General features: G+C 45.3%; 1 protein-coding gene and 1 long non-coding RNA gene across 7 annotated transcripts in view; one reads left to right on the forward strand and one right to left on the reverse strand.

The window, feature by feature from the left end:
• tbc1d22a (TBC1 domain family, member 22a) overlaps positions 1-13641 on the forward strand; it is a 44874-nt gene extending 31233 nt beyond the window's left edge. For all 5 annotated transcript variants that reach the window (XM_049761334.2, XM_049761338.2, XM_068649542.1 and 2 more), the window contains 4 exons: positions 1007-1082; positions 3402-3529; positions 6750-6845; positions 12695-13641. In XM_049761334.2, coding sequence (XP_049617291.1) covers positions 1007-1082; positions 3402-3529; positions 6750-6845; positions 12695-12823 — 429 coding nt within the window. In that variant the 3' untranslated portion in view covers positions 12824-13641. The remainder of the gene's footprint in view (positions 1-1006; positions 1083-3401; positions 3530-6749; positions 6846-12694) is intronic.
• On the reverse strand, positions 871-2018 carry LOC125992385 (uncharacterized). Of its 2 annotated transcripts, XR_007489597.2 has the most exons (3): positions 1922-2017; positions 1231-1332; positions 871-1143 (listed from the first exon to the last, which is right to left on the reverse strand). It is a non-coding gene; the product is annotated as an uncharacterized lncRNA (long non-coding RNA). The 2 variants fall into 2 exon arrangements; XR_011086170.1 differs by having other exon boundaries at positions 1231-2018.
• Positions 13642-20512: the final 6871 nt, after the last annotated feature.

The raw sequence follows: 20512 nt of genomic DNA on the forward strand, positions 1-20512 counted from the left end.
CAGACCCCTGCGGAACTCCAAAAGCTTTTTTGATACTTTTCTTATAATAACAAAATGTAATGGGTATTTTTTTTACCCTTTCTTACAACCATGCTATTGATTTGCTTCATGACTCAATCAGGGAAGAATAATTCTGATAAAAATTGAAAAACAAAACAGGGGGGGGGCTAAACTCAGGGGGGATGCGCACACCTTCGTTCTGCTGATCCTGAAGGACAAGTCGAGCTGTTTATTACTAAATCACCCCTCCTTCCCTTCTTCCCTCTCCTCATTTTCTCTTTCCATCACTCTCTGCTTGTTGGATGGTTTGCCACATCAGCTGTTCTCCGGCCATACTGAAATGACCCCTCAAGGAAACTTAATCCTGGTTTTGTGTGTGCGTGTATGTGCTTGGAGTCGCCCACAGAATGCTTACAGGCCCTTCTCATATGCACTTCCCGCAAGTTTGACGTATCATTCTCATGATCCTTGTGACATTATTACAGTTTATTAGCATTTTCGACACGCAGTTATTACACGCGTAATTGACTTTTTTTTTTTTTTCGCAATTGTACACGTTCTCGTTCCGTCTAATGTTCAATTTTTGCCAACCCGCCAGACAATCAGCTCCCCGCTTTGTCTTCAAGGCCATACGCTGATTTTTTTTTTAATAGACTTTTCGAGTGACGCACGTGATACGCAAAACGAGTCTTGGCAAGCACTTCAAACCCGTAATGGCTGCTGCTCTTTTCCCGTGACAAATAAACCGTCGGAGAAGGTAAAATAAAAATAAAAATGGTGCAATTTCTGACCGTTTTGGATCTGCAATTGGTTCCGGAACGCACAGGGAAACAATTTTAGCAATGTTTTCCAGGAAATTACTGAGAGACATGACAAGTATTCCTTTAATGGCATTCTGTTTGATTGTATCAGCTCTCTGCCAATAAGGTTCGGTTTTCACCTGTTGATTGCGTCAAGGTCATGTGACGGACACCTGACCCATGTGACCGCCGCTCTTTCTTCCCAGGACAACTACACGTTTGCGCAGCCGGGCATCCAGAGGAAGGTCAAGGCCCTGGAGGAGCTGGTCAGCAGGATTGATGGTGAGTCTCGTGCATTGCCATTGAAACGTTCTCAAATCCGATGTGGGGAAATTCTTCCCAGCTACGAAAAAAAAAAAAAGACGTACGTATATATCAAGCAGGTCTCATCGGAGCGTGACTTTGTATAATGGCCATGTTATTGGATAACCTTGTAATGTCCCCCGATGCCGTCACCAGAAAGGGCGAGGACTTAACTCAGCCGCCCCTCCCCTTGAGTTTTGCACACGCGTGTCCAGGTCACGCTTGCGCTCTGCGTATTAATGAAAACAGATTGTTTGCATTTGGAGCGTGAATGTGGGTTTAAAAGGAAATAAATGAAGACAAAGCAGAACAATGTCCTTGCGACACTTGAGAGCATAGCACCAGCAAAAAAAAAAAGGCTGGAAAAATATGACTCGGCATGTTTCGCTTTGTCTTACTCCATAAGTGCCCTGTCATCACAAGCCGGGGCACGGACATTTTCTACCTCGCTGGTTTGACATTACCGCGCCTAATGAGATCACTGATAGTCTTTATCTTGTGTTACGCGATCGCGTTTCGCTTTGCTGTCGACTGAGCGTCTGTAATTTTTTTTTTTTTTGGCTTGTCATCTTTTCCAAATTGATTCCCCAGCACCTATCAGATAGAAGTTTGCCTTTTTGACACTAGCATTGTCAATCCGGTTACGCAATTTATTTACTCCAGAGCGCAAACGTTTTTGAATACAGAAGTTGATTGCTCTCGATTAAAAGCGACAGGATTTTTTTTTTTTTCTCCCCCCTCACTGCCCGCCCCTCATAATTATTCCACTTGTAACGAGTCCTGTTTGCCTTGTTTCGACGCCATCCCGGGCAGCCTACCTCCTCCAAAGACAAGCCATTTTGTCGGCACGCGTAAAACGCCTCTCTGATCTCTTTATCTCTCCCTTATCTTCTGTCTGTGTATTTGTCGCGAGCAAGTGCATTAGCGCCGAGTTCATTAACATGCAAATTGCCCAAAGGTGAATTTAGTTATGCAAATGAGAGGCAAGGCACACTCACAGCGTGGATTGTTTTCAAAACCTCCTAGTTGGGTTGAGATAGTATTTTGGAGTGACACTGGGAAAAAATTTTAAATCTATACTGTCATCGACGGCTATACATCCATCGAAAAAAGTTTGTTTCCACCTTCTTCCATTTTGTCAGCAATCAGCGAAGCAAATAAAGGTCAGACGAGAGGAAGCGCGCTTGCAATTATGCTGCGCACCAAGGAGAGTCGAGCCGAAACGCCGTCATCAGCACAACGGCGGGAAACACTCACTCGTCACTGTACGACCTCTGACCGTCCGGCCACGAGCCGTGGGCGCGGCCTCCGCCCCCCCTCGCTAGGAAAGAAGACAAGACTCATCAGTCAATCAGCGGCCGTGAGCGATGTCATCCTCCACCTCGCTCGGCCCGCAGTAACCAGCCGACCCAGCGTGCTGAGCGAGCGCCGTGCCAGCTGGACGGCAGCCCAGAGTTAAAAAGCCATAAGTTTATGCGTATGTGTGCGTTAGCCTTCATTTTAGCTCCTCGCCCACCGTGATAATTCGTCATGACAAACGGCAATCTAACAACCTGCACTTCCTCCTCGCGGTTACTCAAGTCGCTAATACGAGACGGAGCGAGTTCATTAGCGTCATTTAACTTTGTCCGAAAAGTTGCTTGGCAGCCGGCCGAGCTCCGCCGTTAATGGGGCGGCCATGTTGTCTACTCTGGCAGCTACGCTGGAATGTATATTTTGGGATATCCAAATTATATTCGTTGGGGTGTTGCGTGTGTGCTTGTCAGTCAAAACGATGCCGTAGTCCCCCCCCCCCCCCCCGAACTGCCTTTTCTCGCAAACTCTGACAGCTCAGTAATTACAGCTCTATTATGAGACACACACGTGTGTGCGTGTGTGTGTTGATTGAGTGTCGAGGTTTTGATTGCTGCGAAATCTATCAGCCGCTGAATAAAGAGCGGTATTTTTAATCTTTTTTTTTTACATAAAAAAATATTTATTTTGTTATACTTTTTGCCAGCAAGCAGGAAGTAGCCTGCCCGATGATTTAAACATTTTTCTTGCTCCAAACTTCCGTTCCTAAACCTCCATCGCACCTTCAGACAGTGCCGCACAATTGGTCATCCATCGCCAGACAGGCTGATTCAGCAAAAAAGACAACGCCATGAATACCAAAGCTGCCTTTCGCTCCGCATCAACACTCCACGCGATAATCAATACCTGTGTGTTTGCGGTACGCCGTTATCGACACCTGGATGGCGGGAATGAAGTCATTTTTCTTTTCCTGCGCTAATCTCCCCCGAAATCATTTTCTTGCAGAGTCGGTGCATCATCACATGCAGCATTACGAGGTGGAGTACTTGCAGTTTGCCTTCCGCTGGATGAACAACCTTTTGATGCGGGAGCTGCCGCTACGATGCACCATCCGATTGTGGGACACCTACCAGGTCATCACTTTTCCTTCCTAACACTAGACAGAGGCTAAACTCCTCCTCATGTTCCAAACATGTCTCTCCGCTGCCCTTTTCACATTTAAACCCTTTTTTTTTTTCCTTCATTGATTTAATAGCAGCGCCCACTCTTTAGCAAGGTGGTTAACCTCCTTTTTACGTCGCCAATTACGCCTAATGTTTGTTATTGATTCATCGCCCCGGCTCCTTGTGCGGCGAGCGCTCGAGTTCCACCGCGGAGGTGAGGAGTGCAAATGATGAGACGGGAAGAGCATCGCAATTAAATACAAATTCACTTTATTGGCTTTCATGCCACCATTTGTTGAATTGGGACCGGCGAGGCTAATTGTTGACAAAAAAAGATGCCTATACTATTTAATATAGTGGCATTAGAAAGAATTTTATTAGTATTATCAACGTTGGGGTTGATCATAATACGTACAGTAGAATTTTAAAGTCAGCACGGTTACTGTAGAAACATATATTTTGAATATGTCGTGAGCAACAAGTAGGTTTAATCGATTTGATAGAGAAATTCACAGTACGGTAATTGCAGACGACACTTGAAAACGAGAACCGGAGACCCGCTGCTTTATCGGAAGCCGGGGAAGAAGAAAAAAAACAAAACACCGGGCTCTGAAAGTTGGAAAATAAATGACGGTTGAGCGAGTTGCCCAGCCACACAGTGTACTTGTAATTCAACCCCTAAATATTTGATTTGACAATGCTTGTTTGGATGCCATGCACAAACACACACACACACACACAATAGTACACCTGTTTTCTGGCAGGCTCTGTCACCTGTAGTGGCGCTTTCCACTCATAAAATTTTCAGCACGACAGCAGCTATCAACCGCTTTTGTCTCTTTGCGCCTGTAAGTGATAAATGTACCAAGAGAAAAAACTACATTCGTGCCAAACATCTCCAAATGTTAGCATTAGCACCGACGCTAACCTCATTCGGAGTGCTCTTTGAAAAGTATCGAACGACCTTTGTCAGCTTTTGCCCCATTTATCTTTTCTCGTCCGAACGAGCGAAATGCAAAGCGAAGGCTGTCGGACAGACACAAACATGTTTTTTGGGGTCACTCCAAATGCCCCCTGATAAATAGGAAGCTCTTGCCCTTTGCCTCTCGGCATCTGTGCGCGTTCCAAGGGAGGCTTTAACCTGAGTGTTGTAATGTCTCCACTGTGGTCTTCTGCGGCGTGACCATCTGTTCGGACCAGCTCGCTCGCTCCAGCACAAGCCAGCCTTTTCCTCTTTCTCTACATTTCGCTCATATTTGCCTTCATCTTCCTATTTGGCTGGTTCTGTTCCTCCAAATGATCATTTATTATTCCGCCCCCCTTTTTTTTTTAAGAGAAAGGATGGAAGTGACATTAAAAACACAGACACAGGAATCATGTAGCGGAGAGAAAAGAAAAAAAAAAACGCACATTCACTTTTCCTTCCCAGCAGGCGGGCGGGCGGGTAGGCAGACAGGGACCAAATTATCCCTGTTGCGTAGAGCATGAAATTAGCAAGTAACACAGTGTGGCAGCATTAGCATGGCTGCTAAAGTGATACTGTGACACTTTCTGAATCACGCTTCTTCTCCGTGCCGTCGTTGAGTGACCGCAACATGCGTGGGAACATTTTTCCTTCTTTTGCCATATGAGAGCGACACCTGAGTGTGACATTACATTCCCCAAAAGTGCTTTCCCAGCGTTTCTGTCCTTCCCACGTAATGATTGCATCAGCGCTAGATCATCTTACATCACTCGGGTCGGCAGGGAATATCAATGAAGCTACGCCGCTCGCTTTTTTGAATACGTTTTGAAGCCGCTGTGACATTGCAGAAGTCCCGCATTCCCAGTCGCATCTTTGTTTACTTTGCCCCCCCCCCCCTTCCCCCGTTTCCTCGCCGCTTTGATCAGCCAGTCGAGCGCGTCTCCGCCAATATGGCCGCCGCGACGAGGCGTAACAACAGAGGAGACGCGCGCGTTTAACTGAGTCACCTTGACTAGCGAGACAAACTTTATTTTCTAGTTCATAACGGCACGGACGTCATTGAAACGACGAGGCGGCGCCGGCGAGATAGGACAGTAGGGAGGGATCGTGTGTCAGGGAGAGAAATTGATGCGGAACGAGACAAAGAGTGATGGATGATACAAATGCGGCTAACATTTATTACTGTCAACATTAATCTGTTGGGATGGTCGGCCCTGATGTTTTGCCTTTGCATGTATTTGGACAATGAGGCCCATTTGATTTTCTTAAAATACCTCGAGATATTCTCCAAGCGTACCTTTTTTCATGAAGCTCGAGATGTATTCAAAACGTCAGAATGAATCGACTGTTATGATAATCGAGCAAAACTTTTGCTTGTTTATTTAAAAACAATTCAGCTACAGCATCCAACACAAATGCATTACTTACATAGGTCAGCAGGGTGTTTAAAAAAAAAAAAGGATTAGACATGGAAGGGAGAGAAATCAGCGCCTTGCCAAATACTGGCCTAGCAAGAATCCTACAAAGCTTTTTTTTTTTTTTTTGCGGGGAGCGAGATAAGAGTGAATTTCACTTTTATAGTCGGTAGAAGTTTACCAGTGCCCTCAGCCGTGAACTCCAAGCCCCACACTCGGGAGAAGAAAAGAAAATTAAAACGACAAATCTTTTTGGGCCGCTGATAAACATGGTGTGTCACTCATGCACTCACTCATCTGTGTTTGCTCGCTCGCTCGGTCAGACCAACAAAATGTGCTGGTGATGCACACGAAAAAAATAAAAATTCCAGAACGAGTTCAACGCATTTCCACTTTGAATATCAGAAGACGTCCTTAAAGGGGCCGCACGCGTTTGGAGAGTGACTCGCATTCAAAGAGCCGAGTAATTATCCTCCATGTGATAGGGCTCGGGAGGAAAATGAATAAGAACAAGGAACATCTCATCCTTTGTCTCTCCTCTCTCTCTCTCCGCTACTCTAATTCCCTGCTGCTTATAAAAAAAAAAAAAAAAGCAAACTGCCAAACATAATGAGAGCTTGAAATAAGAAGGCAAAGAAAAGAAGAATTGTGTCACTTGCTTGTTCTGCCTATTTGTGGATTGTGGCAGCAAATGTTCTCGCTAGCTTAATGATTTAAATGTGTCAAAATGAAACGGAAGGAAGCGTTGTTGACTTGCTCGACGTCGTCGAATCAACAGCAACTTTTTTTTTTTTATCTCCTTCCCCTTTAGGCTGAACCGGAGGGTTTCTCCCATTTCCATCTCTACGTCTGCGCAGCTTTCCTGGTGAGGTGGCGGAAAGAGATTTTAGAAGAGCGAGACTTTCAGGTAATTCATAGCGGCGCTCAATAAGGCGCGGGAAATCCACCGGGCTGTAATTGTGGAGTTGTTCATGGTCCGCATCCTTCTCCATTCCCTCTATGGTCATTAACTGTAAGGTTCAGAAGTCGGGTGGCGCTAGACAGCTGCCAGAAGGTGACATTGCTGGCCCGCTCGGCGGGAAACCTGACTCTTTTAACTGCGCTGGCGAGCTACGACAGCGGCGCTAGCTGTGCGCCATTCAAAATGGCAAAACGCACTCGGCCAAAATGTCTTCATGTACCGCGGCCCTCCTTGATCCATCGCCAAATTCCGCTCGCAAATTGATCCGCCCCAAAAAGAACACCAAGTATTTCCGGGCGCAGATTAATGTCAGCGGGGGAGCCGGGGAAAAAAAGTTCCCGCTCTTCCCTCGGCTTTAGAGGTTTAATTCGCCGAGATTTCTGCTTCTGATCCAGCGAGTGCGCCGGTTCAGACGTGGGCCTGGCAGGTTCTTAAGGGCCTGCTGAGCAACTTCTTATCAACTCGCACAGCCCACTCGTGCCCCCCCCCCCCTCCCCCCCTAATGTAGGCGTCAGAAGCATATGATAAATAAATCAATTCAGGTGGAAGTTGACATGGAAACATGTTATGCTATTTACGTTTTGAAGCAGGCATTTAATCTGCGTGTATTTATATGTTCTCAGTAATTCTTTTTAATAGAGTAATAAATTCAATACAGGCAAGGAATGCTTATGAAACTTTCAAAGAAAACAGTCGGAAGAATAAAAATCAATGTTTCAAACTGTTTAAAAGCAACGAGGAAAAAGTGCATAATGAATTTCCTTACTTGTCAAAAACAAAGCGGCTAATTCAGCGTTCCGCCTAAGTAGGCTGTCACAGAAAAAGAAAACGGCGAGTAAACAGGAAGGGGAGATGACAAAAAAATAAATTCCAATCTGCTTCAGACCCAACTTGGTTTCGTGCCTCAGTGGGTCGTCGGAGAATTTTAAACAGCAACTTAAATAGCGTGGTTTTATGAGCGACAAATAAAAAAAGTCCAAGCTAATGCTGATTTTAAATCCGGAGTTGTTTTTGTTTATCCCAAAAAAAGCCCATTTACAGTCCGTCGAACTTCGAGTGCGAGCTAATTGTTTTCAATGACAAATATCGAGCATCTGCGGCGTGTGACGTTGCATCCCCGCCGCCGCCGCCGTCGCCCCACTTGGTGCGAGTGAATGATTGATTCACATTAATGCTTTTAATTAACCGACAGGAAGAAAATCATTTAAAATGATAATTTGCCGGCGGTTATCGGGCGTCGTACGCCAACTAAAGCGTGAAACCTCCGCCGCCGCGTTGGCTGGGACCGGTTAAGCCGCCAAATGAAAAGCGGGAGGGCGGAGGCGGGTTTCCTCCTCGAGCAATCCGCCCTCCGGCGTTCCGCATGGCCGAGCGCGCTAACGGCTAACCGCCGACCTGGGATGCGTGCCCGCTAGCGCATGTGCTCGTCATACCTTTCTCCTACCGCTGAACGAGGCGCACTCAAGAGACCTCGACATGCCCATAAATAATGCCGCACATATTGCAGCGTTTTATTTCCACTTGTCACACACGTAAAAAAAACACACACGCTAACATCGAGGGAGATGCTGACACATTTTGATGTAGAGAAAAAAAAAAATTTCAAATAAAAATCCAGAGTGCAGGTTGAGGATGAAAACCCGTGGCAGGTCGAGCAAATATGTCAGACGAAAATGTTTGAATGACGTGCCGGGTTAAGGTGCCCCGTGTTAACTAACCAACTGTCCAGGATTTAGGGACTTCATGGAGTCTCGACTTGTTGCCTGGCAACTGCTCCTTGGTGTGTTTTTGTGTGCGAGCGAGCGCGTGTGTGAAGATGGAGCCAACAAGCTACAAAGAACAGGTTTAATTAGCCCGCTTCTCGGGGCTCGCCGGGTGGCATTTAACGCGCTGCCGTTCTCTTTTGGGCTCCTCTCGCCCTGAAATATTGGCCGCTTGCAGTCATTTAGGTCCCGCGATCTATTTGAGAAAACCAAATTTGAAGTGTCATAACAATCGCACAATAAAAAGGCTAAGAAGTATTTTCCAAATGTGCAAAGCATCGCCTCATTAGCCATTGGAACGACACAGCCAGGCTTTCATCCACCTGTCTTTCCGTGACTCGGCCCGGCCATTTTCACGTGTGCACCTCTCCTCGCGTGCCACATGGGCGACTCCTCTTTTCTCGCCCACTGTTTGCCAGAGGGCCCATTTAGTGTAATTATATGAGCTACAGAAAGCTAATGGCCCTGACGGAGCAGTGCCTTTGCCCATTACACCTCAGGATGCCGCAAAACACCATTACCAGCGCCGGCTACCTGGAGTGTGTGCACGCGGGTGACAGCCATCGCGCACGTGTGTGTGTGTGTGTGTGTCTACATGTAGCTGTGCAAGGGAGGTCAGGGGGTGGAATGATGCATGTCAGAGAAAACAGTTGGTTACAAGTGCATATCTTCTGAATGTGTGTTGAGGCACCTTGAAAGGCTTAAAGCGCCGGTACCCTCACTTCACTTAGCGCCGTTTCATCTCGCTAGCGACATGGCCCTCTTTGGTTTGATTGGTTTATTTGATGTGGCTTCTGAACATGTTGCTTTGGCGGAGGTCTGCACTCCATGGGCATCCTTTTAAGTGGATTTCGGAGACCCTGCGGAATAGCTTATGGCCTTTAAAAAAAAAAAAAAAAATCACAAACACAAATTTACTGACTAAATTCCCCCCTTCGATTATAGAAAAAGCAAATAACTGGCGTTATTCAAAATAATTTTTAAATATTTTTTTATCATTATTTAAAAACATGCATTGCTTTCTGAAGGCGCCAAGGCAGGATCATAAAAACTTAGACACTCTGTAAACTTTTTTCTCTTCACCACTCTTTATTTAAAAGTTGCAGGTAGGCCACCTAGTGGCTAAAGGTGGAATTACACCCCCAAATAAAGCCTGAGATTGAAAAATCCACAAAATAGCATGACTATCCATCCAGCATAATCAATATAAGTAATAGCAAAAGCTGCATTGATTAAAAACACATTAACTAATTTAAAAACTTAAAATATGAGTTTTGAGGTGTACCGGGGAAGACCAAAACTGAAAATGCTCCAATGTGTGTTAAAAGCCGGATAAAATTTGATTGTCAGTGTCGTTGCATACAACAGCGAGCGAGGCGCGATTCAGCTCGCAACACAACAACGTAAAAGCAAACACAACCGTCTCTTAAAGTAAGAGCCTCAGCGCCGCCCGACTCTATTGGCAATCTGCTTTCCCCTCAATATCAATAGCCATTAAGCACTTTAAGGCTCGCCAAGTGAAGGGGACGGCGAGCTAATTGCCTTTTTTTTTCGTGAGTGCGTGTAACACACCACGTACAGTCGTGTCGGATCAATGTGTTGGTGCTGCGGGACAAATGAATCTCTGTTCTTAAATAGCAGCAGGAAGCCACACGCGCACATAATGAACACGTTTTATTTATTTTTCTTTGGGCCAGGGGAATATATAAGCTATTAAGAAACATTTCATGGAGGAGGCACCTATTAGATGCGACAAGTTTGTTTGCAAACACTTTTTTTTTGGAATAATATGAAAGCGGTTCACTGGTGGCGGGCGCCACACCACCTGCGCGTTTGAGCCCGAGCGCGCTCCTTCCCGAAAGCCGAGACGGCTGCAATTAAAGCCCATAGCCTCGTTGAAGTGATACCCGGCAGATGGTTAGCGAGCTGAAATATGGCCCTAATGAAGCTCCTCAGTCACCATCCATGACACAAAGCAGGACTTGATCTGCCGTTAGACGACCTTGGCGATTTATGGACATATGCTAGCACATGCTAAGCTTCCTGCAGTTGCTGTAAAAAAAAAAAAAATAAATTCTATAAACGCGACAGAAATATCCATCAGATCAAGTGAACACGCGAGATATTTTTCTTTGACTGATGAAGCGCACGCGGCGAAGAGCCTTGGGGGAGGCCGAAACATGCTGTTTAGCCTCGGGCTTCCAGAACCACGAGCGTCCAATATTCAAACATTCAACACAACATGAGGCACGCACTACTTCGAATGTCTCCCAGATCCACTTTCTTCTCTTAGGACTCCGATTAACAACGCTCCAGTCGCCTCGCCCTCCGTCGAAAGCGCACGGCAAGACGTCGGCGGGCCACTTTAATTGTAAACGTTATGTACCGTTTGCCGCTCGTGCGAGGACGTGAATTAGCATAAATACTCGTGCAGCGGTGAAAGCGGCGAGCGGATGGTGACGCTCGGCGGAATACAGATGAGCGAAAGGCCCGGCTGAAAGCCCATCAGGCGCCCTTTCTCTCCTTCCCCTTCCGCTCTTTTCTCCAAAAGCTTCCAGTCAAGAATCTTCAGAGGGAGTGTGTCTTTGTGAACACTGCTTGGGGGGGTCGGAGAAGGTCAGGCCCTCAAAACAAGCAGCTGTTGGCCAAGACTGCTTATTAGCGAGCTTAGCTAGCAAGTTAGTGGAGTTGGTTGAATCTCCACTTTATGTGGCCGGCGAAGACAAATTGTGCATCAAATTCGTGTGTCATTACTAGAATTGCAAATTGTCTTCACTTTTAATAATATATATATATATTTTTTTTTAAATATTTGACGAGTTTTTACTGTTATTTGTCAGTTTGTTTTGTAGCTTTTACTGTATCTAATATGAGGTGCTCATACATTTATTTTGGTTGACAGTCATGAAAAAATTGTTTGACACCTCTGGTTTAATGAGTTTCTCATTGCTTTTGTCTTCTCACTAAAAACGTCGAAAGGCCCGTGATCCGCCGTTCATGTTTACTTAATTATCTCGTCGCTTTTAAACGCCACGCAAACATGTCGCCAAACTTTTCCCTGTCTCCCGCTCACCTTTTAAAGTTAGTCACGATGCGAGAGGTGAAACACAGCAAAGTGCCTGATGGGCGATAGGGAAAAAAAAAAAAAAAATGAATGGCAACTTAATTAGTGAGAGAAAAGTTGGCTTTTTTTTTTTTTTTAAAAGGCACCACTCAGAATATAAATGCCCCCGGTTGCGAAGTCATTAAGGTTGTCTCAGCTCCTCATTAAAAACTCAAGGAAGAGAAAAAAAAAACAATCATGGAACAAGTTTGTCTTAATATGGCGAACACAGCCATAATACAAAGTACCTTCTCGTTGTAAACATTCAATACGTGCAGCGGAGCATAAATTTTAGTTAGACATTTATTTATTTATTTGAATCCTTTTAACATCTTCACCCACCTGTTTACTTTTGAAATTTCCGATTCAATCCCATTTGTAATCTTCCTGACTTTAAAGATTGTGCTGATTTCTCTTTGAACCCATCAGCGGCGTTTTCCAATGTTTACTTTTCTTCGTAGCCAAACCTTAAATAAGTGGAATTAGTCGTTCCATTTGCAAAAAAGTAGAGATGTAAACAGCAAATAATGGGTCATATTCGGCAAGTGTTTTGTGTGTCTGCATGAAAAATGACTTAATTACCGCCTCTGGGGAGATAATGTTTCCACTATCAATTCTGTGTGTGTGTGTGTGTGTGTGTGTGTGCCGTATTGAACAAAAAGGTTTTTAGCATGGGATAAGAAGCCCATTATAAGTCAATGCAAAATAATTACACTTTTTATTTTATGTATGCATTAAATCTGTTTACACAAACAAAATTAATTTGAAAATCAGTTTTGGAGGCAATAATGTCTTCCAAAGGGCTTTTTTATTGCTGATTACATTTTTTTTTTTCCTCCCCCGTAATACAATGTGAAATATTTAAACGATCATTCGGTAGTGTACTGTACACGGCCGCCTCGATCTAAATGATCTGTTCTTTCCGAAAGGGCCTCATGATTCTCCTGCAGAACCTTCCCACCATGCACTGGGGCAACGAGGAAGTCAGCGTGCTGCTGGCCGAGGCCTACCGGTTGAAGTTCGCCTTTGCTGACGCACCTAACCACTATAAGAGATGATGACCTGAAGATTCTTCAGTGGAAGGACCACATTGCCCTAAAGGAGATTTGAGAAACTGAGCGGATGTAGCACTGAACTTTTTTTTATTTGACTCAAAAAAAATTCGCATTCTACTACATGGGGAGACATTCGGGAGAACTTTTTTTTTTTTGCTGACCTTTTTTGACTGTTGTGTCAAGTCAACAGAAGACGGCGAAAAGGGCAAAGTGTGCAAGAAACCTCCCCCCCGTTCAAAGTGGACTCTTATTCTTCTGGATTTCAAATGCAATTGAAATTGGACGTTCTCCTCATGTCATATCCTTTATTTTGTTTACATTATTATTTTGATACTGATACATTAGGTACACTCAAGCCTTGTTTGGATGGGGGGCGGGGCTTATCAACATGTCGCTTTTGTTGCCTTATTCCACACTGCAAACTGAAAGATGAACACTGTTGAAACTTGTGGGGGGGAAGAAAATCTGGCTTTGATTTTTTACATACTGTAAATGTTCCTCTTTCAGTTTTATGGATTTAGTGTTAATTTAATGCCAGTGTGCTCCCACAAGGTTCCTCGCAGTGAGGAAATGGCTGCAGCCTTCTTCAGCCTACAACAAATACACTGAACCTCAAACCATCGTTGAAGAATCTCCTGCAATGACATCCCCCGTAGTAGGTCTTGCTCCCCTCAGTTGAACAAAAATAAATAAATAAATAAATAAATAAAATCCCTTACATTTGCTCACAGAAGGGTTCCCGAATGGACAAAAATGTACAGAAATTTTTGAAATGAAGAAAAGTGTAAATAGAAAATGTAAATAAATCATCTATATGATAACCTGTCATATTATGTTTTTTTTGTTTTTTTAAAGCATGGATATTCTCAACCAAAGGTTTGTGCCCATGCGCTTGTTAGGCTGAGTGATGTTCGCGCAGGGCAACCAATTATGGCGTAGTGGTCGCATGAGGACTCCAGTCACTTCATGGGAAATTAAAAATACATTAGTAGCAACAATGGTCGCTGGGAACTTCTTGCTATTCATCTGCCCTTCCTTACCTCAGGGAGCATTATATCATTACACAGCAAAACCTCGCATTAGCTGTGGAACCCTGCCCAAAAACAATTTTGCTCATTTTGAACTGCCTTAGCCTAATTTGTCTTGTCAGCAACTAATTGGAAACTGTACATTAAAATTGCACGACATGTAGGACGCCACTAAAAATATATTCCTCCAGTAGTTTAAATTGCGTCCATTTTAAATTGACAAATGAGAGGAAAGCAAAAATATGCCAACGTACGCTAACATTGTCAATCTCCCAAAGTATTACAACGTTTGAGGATGAATCATTGACAAATTACTTCCACAATTGGCTAAGGCCAATTGAATCGGATATTGCTCTCACTAAGGAGCTGTATTGAGGCTTTTATTCCTTCTTGCAAAGTAGCTTAGCAGCATGGGGACTGTTAAGCCACTGACATTTCCCCTGCGCTCGGCGAAGCAGGCCTGCCCGCCTTCTCTTCTGAGGCTATTTAAAGAATGCACTTGGTGTGAACTCAATGCGACCAAAAAAAAAAACAATTGCCTCCCAGTGAGTACTTGTGACCAACGCTGCGACCCAACGTATGCAGCATCAAAACGATTCCACGAAAGCCACTGAGAAAATCGACTTGTGACTGTTGAACTGGGCATGTAAATTGAAGCGGTACGTGCACTAAAATAGTAGATGTGTGTATGTTACCATGACGACAACTATTACCTCTCTTCTCATTCTGCAGCATAATGCATCCTGCCAGCTGGATACAAATTGCATTATTGACCTTTTTTAATGACAGTGAATTACTTACTTGAATTCTTATAAAAGCTGCAGACTCCTAAAATGTGTCAGTGTTCTTGTGTACATTGTTTATGATGTCAATTAAGATGACCATGGATAGTCACAAACCTTTTTTTTTTTATTCATTTAATTTTTTTACCTCATGGAGTGTACCTATTATTTTCCCCCCTAATTAAGTGGCCTGTTATTAGGTACACCTCATGAACACTTCAATCGGTAAAATAAACGAATAAATAAAATAAATAAATAAGTGTCCTGCGGTCTCAGTTGAGCACTTAAGCCTGAAGTTTTACATTGTAAGCGTATAGTCAGCGAAGCAATCCTGTCACCATGACAGGTCACCTGATGGCGCTAGTGTGCAAAGCGCCGTTGGACGAGAAGGAGAAGAAGAATATTTGAATTGGCGGATGTGACGTCACGTCTTCAAGTGAATTGGAGACAGGTGCGCTCAAGAGGAGTTATCAAATGCAAGTGCCACCGAACGCGTTGCGGTTTGTCAGGTAAGCCAGCAAATGTTTGTCGTGTCTTGCCGTTTCTCACGACGGACGCCGTGTTTGTTTGTTGCAGGATTTTCACGCTCGCGAGCAAATGTTTGGCGTTTCTTACGATGCCTTTTACTATTTCGTGCAGGATTTTCGCTCTCCAGGAACTCAAAAGTGTTTGAGGTTTGCCCACGGCACGCCACAATCGACTTTGCGTCGCGTTGTGGCGCGCTTCGGTCATTTTGCCGCGACAGTATTTCAAGTGTCTTTCGCGTTTTTTTTTTTTTTAATGCTGGCCAGCATTTTTTCATTCGTTTTTACGTTGTTTGTCTGGCTATAGGAAACGTTTGAATATAGCCAAATAAACAATTATGATCGTCTGTTATATTGGTTCTGTTCAGATGTGTGCGCGCTATTTCCTTGTTATACAAACTTATGAATGTGACGAGTAAGTTACGTCATGTCGAAATCAGAGATTCGTGACCCAAATCTGTTCAAAGATGGCGCCCGCCCGCCTCAGTCTGTTCAAAGATGGCGCCCGCCCGCCTCAGTCTGTTCAAAGATGGCGCCCGCCCGCCTCAGTCTGTTCAAAGATGGCGCCCAAATCTATTTAAAGATGGCGCCCGCCCGTGTTCCGTTACACAACAAACATTTGCGCGCGTTATTTTCTCCCGTTTTGAACGACTCTGCTCAATTCGTGCGACGCCGCAAACCCTGGATCATCTGTCGGATGTGAGGTGAGTTGATGGATAATAAAATTAAAATCTTAATGATAATTCTGATAATGATTGTAATTATTTTAACTTATTACAATATAATGCTAATTATAAATCTATATTAAATATATAAAACTATACTTAGTATGTATAATTGTTGCAAACATATCATGCCATTGCCCCTAAATATATATATTGCATTTAGAACTTTACTTGGTATGTATAATTGTTGAAAAATATCATGCCATTGCCACTCTACTGGATGTCTATAATTGTTGCAATAATTTCTGTTTCTTTTGTAGCGCTATAAAAGGCCACCGAGCCAGCATCCTTGGACACAAAGCAAGCGGGAGGCTCTTGAGCCATCTCAGTGATGTTGAGGACACTGAGGAAGACTAGTCCTAAATCAGGTGAAAACAAGTTTGTGCAAAGTTTCAGCTTTCCAGCACACAATTAATGGTGTATGCGTGTGTTTGCAGGCTGCAAGAGGAGCCGAGTGGGATGAGGAAAAGGATGATTCCATTTCAAAAGGAGCAATGCCATATCCAAAGGATCAATGCCATATCCAAAGGATCAATGCCATATCCAAAGGATCAATGCCATATCCAAAGGAGCAATGAATGGCCTATCCAAAGGAGCAATGGCCTATCCAAAGGAGCAATGGCCTATCCAAAGGAGCAATGGCCTATCCAAAGGAGCAATGGCCATATCCAAAGGAGCAATGGCCATATCCAAAAGAGCAATGCTATATCAAGTCAAGAATCAAGCAGAACGCTGCAAAAGTCAACATGTGCGGATCATGTGCCCAGGAGGGGGCAGTGTGGTTGCCTTTGGTTAGGTTGCAGGTGTGGACAGTGTTTGGGGGTCTGACGGTTGCTCTTGCTTAAGAGGTTGTGGCTTATCTGGATCCAGCGGTGTCTTGTGCTTGGTTGCCATTGACGGCTCACTTGGGGGAGGACGTGGTGACTTGGATGGAGGCAAAACTGAACTTTGATGAGGAGCCCAATGTCCAAGCTTGCCATATGACTTGTACCATTTTGTGTCTTTTTCTAACCTGCCACTGTTGTGCTTGCTGCGTTCTTTGTTCTCCCCCATCGGTGTAGGGCGGCGTTGGAGCGAGCCGATCCAGAATGTCCAATTTTGCAATTTGACTTGTACCATTTTGTCTTTTTCTAACCTGCCACTGTTGCACTTCATCTAACCCTAACCTACCACCACTGTGGTACTTGCGTTCTTTATTCTCCCCTAGGTGTAGGACCGCATTGGAGCGAGTCGGTAACATTTTGTCTTTTTCTAACCTACCACTGTCGTGCTTGATCTAAGCTGTGTGTCCTTTGTTCTCTAGGTGTAGGGGGCAGTGTTTGGGCGAGCCGATCCACGAGGAAGACGTAATGATGCGAGCAGCGCCCAACTCATTGCATGTTCTGCCATTTGCAGGCCGGATGCAAAAGTGGGAGGCGCAAGGCCCGATCCGACCCGGTGACGGTCACCAATAGTAGCTAGCCGCTGTGATCAAGTATGCAAGTGACCGACAACTTGGGGTGCTCTGAGTTTCTAACATTTGTTTCTGTTTCTGCAGATGGCGACCGGGATGTGACACGATCTGATCAGAGGTGAACGGACTGCTGTGACATCGCTCTGAAGTCGCAGTGTTTTGAGGGAGACCCGCTTCCCTGGAGGCGTCGACTTGCTCAGCTTCAACGTGTGAAAGATTTTATTTATTTTTTTAATTACACCAGCGGTGTCCCAATGTCTGCTTGAGGGCTGCATACTGAAACAAATTCAGAATTCTTTGACGCAAATTCCTTAAATCAATTACGAAATGTTGCCATTGATATTTAGTGCTACAAAGCAGTCTTGTGTCCATTCGTGTGGTTTGTTGATTAAGTTGCCCCTCGGCTGCCTTTTGGACACCAATGGTGACGTGTAGGGCTGCACGTGTATTGGAAAACTGCCATATGGTGGTCTAGGTTATTGACATGCACTTTAAGACAGCAAAGATTTTAGTTTTTCATGTCTCAAATGAAACATGTTTTCTTGCCTAACTATTTGTGATGAGTTAAGACGATAAGTCATTGATGTAAGTTAAAGTTAACTCATCTAGCTGATCTCATTGCGATCAAATAGTTAACCTCCATCCAAGAATTTTGCACAACTTGCCTCAATGCAGTGGTCTGGCCCAATACTGCCGTATCATCGATTTTCCAAAATTTTGTGCAGCCCTCATTGAGTGCCAAACGCGCAGCGATGGCAAGCGACCGCGCAAGCGACGGCAAGCGCAACCGACTGCGCAGCGAGACCTTTGTGCTTGTCTTGCAAGGTGGATGTATGAAACGAAGAGCCGGTGGACGGAGGCCACCAGACCCGCGATTGGTGAGCGGGTTGCAAAGGAAGGAATCACCCAAAGAAAGCAGTGCCAAGTGTTGAAGAGGAGCCTGATGCACGGCTGGCCAGAGGCGGTGACATGGCAATCCAATCTGCAAGCGTAGTGGACACACTTGTTGGTTCTAATTTGATTTCTTTATTTTTCTGCCTTTCAGCTGGCAGCGGATGGGGCGAGCGCCAGCCTGCACCGAGACGGACTGGGTTGCACCCACAAGACCAGGGAGGGGGTAGGTAATGAGTACGTTGACAGAAGTGAACCGCATGCAACTGAGTGCTGTTTGTCTTTTTGCACTTGAAAGAGGAGTCCAACACCGGCCGGAACAGAACTGGACCTTGGCCCGTGACGAGCGGCCTACACGAGACTGATGGGTGCAGATGCAGCCAGCGTTTGGGGGAGTATGACTTTGTTTTTTCTTTTGTGCTTTCCCTGCCCCTGTCTGTTTGAATAGGGTAACTAATAGCACGCACGGGCATTTGGGTTGCTGTGACCCTCTAGATACGAATCGGCAAAGTAGGCACCCCCTGCCCCCCCCCCCCCCCTCTCTCTCTCTCTCTCTCTCTCTCGCTCTCTCTTTCTCTCTCCAACGTGCCCGGCAGTACCTGCATGGCCCTGGTGCACTCAGGGTGGAACGTGCTTATACTTTGCCCTTTGTGGAATACCAGGGTATAATGTCTGCCAGACTGGGGGGGGGGGGGGGGGGGGGGGGGGGTGCTAGTGGAATTTTTCCCCTTGCCAAAACCACCACAATATGTCTGCCTTTCAGGATTGCTGGGGCGGTGGATCGGATGAATGCCTGCACAGAGAGGGACTGGACAGGACCGCGAGACCAGAGGGTAATAATAAAAAACTTTAATTGTCGAGCACCTTTCATACAAGAAATGCAGCTCAAAGCACTTTACAACAAAGCAATTATAAGCATTCAAGTCTTCATATAGGAACAGACATAAAAAGAAAAAAACATTCATGTATAAATACGCAATTAATAAAGGGAGCTTAAAATAGGAGCAAGCTTTAATACAGGTAATGAGTACGTCCACAGAAGCGAACCGCATGCAACTGAGTGACGTTTTTCTTTTTGCAGTGGCACGAGGCGGAGGATGAGTCCAAACGTCGAATACCGGCCGGGCGGGAAGGAACCAACCGTTGGCCGACCTTCGCCCATGATGAGCGGCCGACACGACACGAGACGGACGGGTGCGGATGCGGCGAGGGCAAAGCGCCCAGCCAGCATTTAAGGAGAGTGAGTGGTGTGTGTGGGATGTGGTGTGTGAGTGGTGTGTGGGATGTGGTGTATGTGTGGTGTATGTGCGTGTGTTGTGTGTGTGGTCTGTGTGTGGTGTGTGTGTGGTGTGGTTGTGGGTGTTGTGTGTGTGTGGTCTATGTCTGTGTGTGTGTGTGTTCTGTTCTGTGTTCTGTGTGTGTTCTGTTCTGTGTGGTGTGTGTGGTCTATATGTGTGTGGTCTGTTTGTGTGCTGTGTGTGCGTGTGGTCTATGTCTGTGTGGTGTGGTTGTGTGTGGTCTATGTCTCTGTGTGTGTGTGTGTGTGGTCTATGTCTGTAGTGTGGTTTTGTGTGTGGTCAATGTCTGTGTGTGGTGTGTTGTGTGTGTGGTCTATGTCTGTGTGGTGTGTTGTGTGTGTGTGTGGTCTATGTCTGTAGTGTGGTTTTGTGTGTGGTCAATGTCTGTGTGTGTTGCGTGTGTGGTCTATGTCTGTGTGGTGTGTTGTGTGTGTGGTGTGTTCTGTGTGTGTTCTGTTCTGTGTGGTGTGTGTGTGGTCTATGTGTGTGGTCTATATGTGTGTGGTCTGTTTGTGTGGTGTGTGTGCTGTGTGTGGTGTGTGCGTGTGGTCTGTCTGTGTGGTGTGTGTGGTCTATGTCTGTGTGTTGTGTGTGCTGTGTGCATGTGGTCTGTCTGTGTGGTGTGGTGGTGTGTGGTCTATGTCTGTGTGTGTGTGTTGTGTGTATGTGTGTGTGTGTGGTCTGTCTGTGGTGTGGTTTTGTGTGTGGTGTGTGTGTTGTGTGTGTGTGGTCTATGTCTGTGTGGTGTGTTGTGTGTGTGGTGTGTTGTGTGTGTGTGTGTTCTGTTGTGTGTGTGTTGTGTTCTGTGTGTGTTCTGTGTGTGTTCTGTGTGGTGTAGTGTGGTTGTGTGGTGTGTGTGGTGTGTTGTGTGTGGTCTACGTCTGTGTGTGGTGTGTGTGGTCTGTGTTGGTGTGGTTTTGTGTGTGGTGTGTTGTGTGTGGTCTACGTCTGTGTGTGGTGTGTGTGGTCTGTGTTGGCGTGGTTTTGTGTG

The sequence above is a fragment of the Syngnathus scovelli genome, chromosome 22, assembly GCF_024217435.2.
Source record: "Syngnathus scovelli strain Florida chromosome 22, RoL_Ssco_1.2, whole genome shotgun sequence".
Classification (NCBI taxonomy): Eukaryota; Metazoa; Chordata; class Actinopteri; order Syngnathiformes; family Syngnathidae; genus Syngnathus; species Syngnathus scovelli.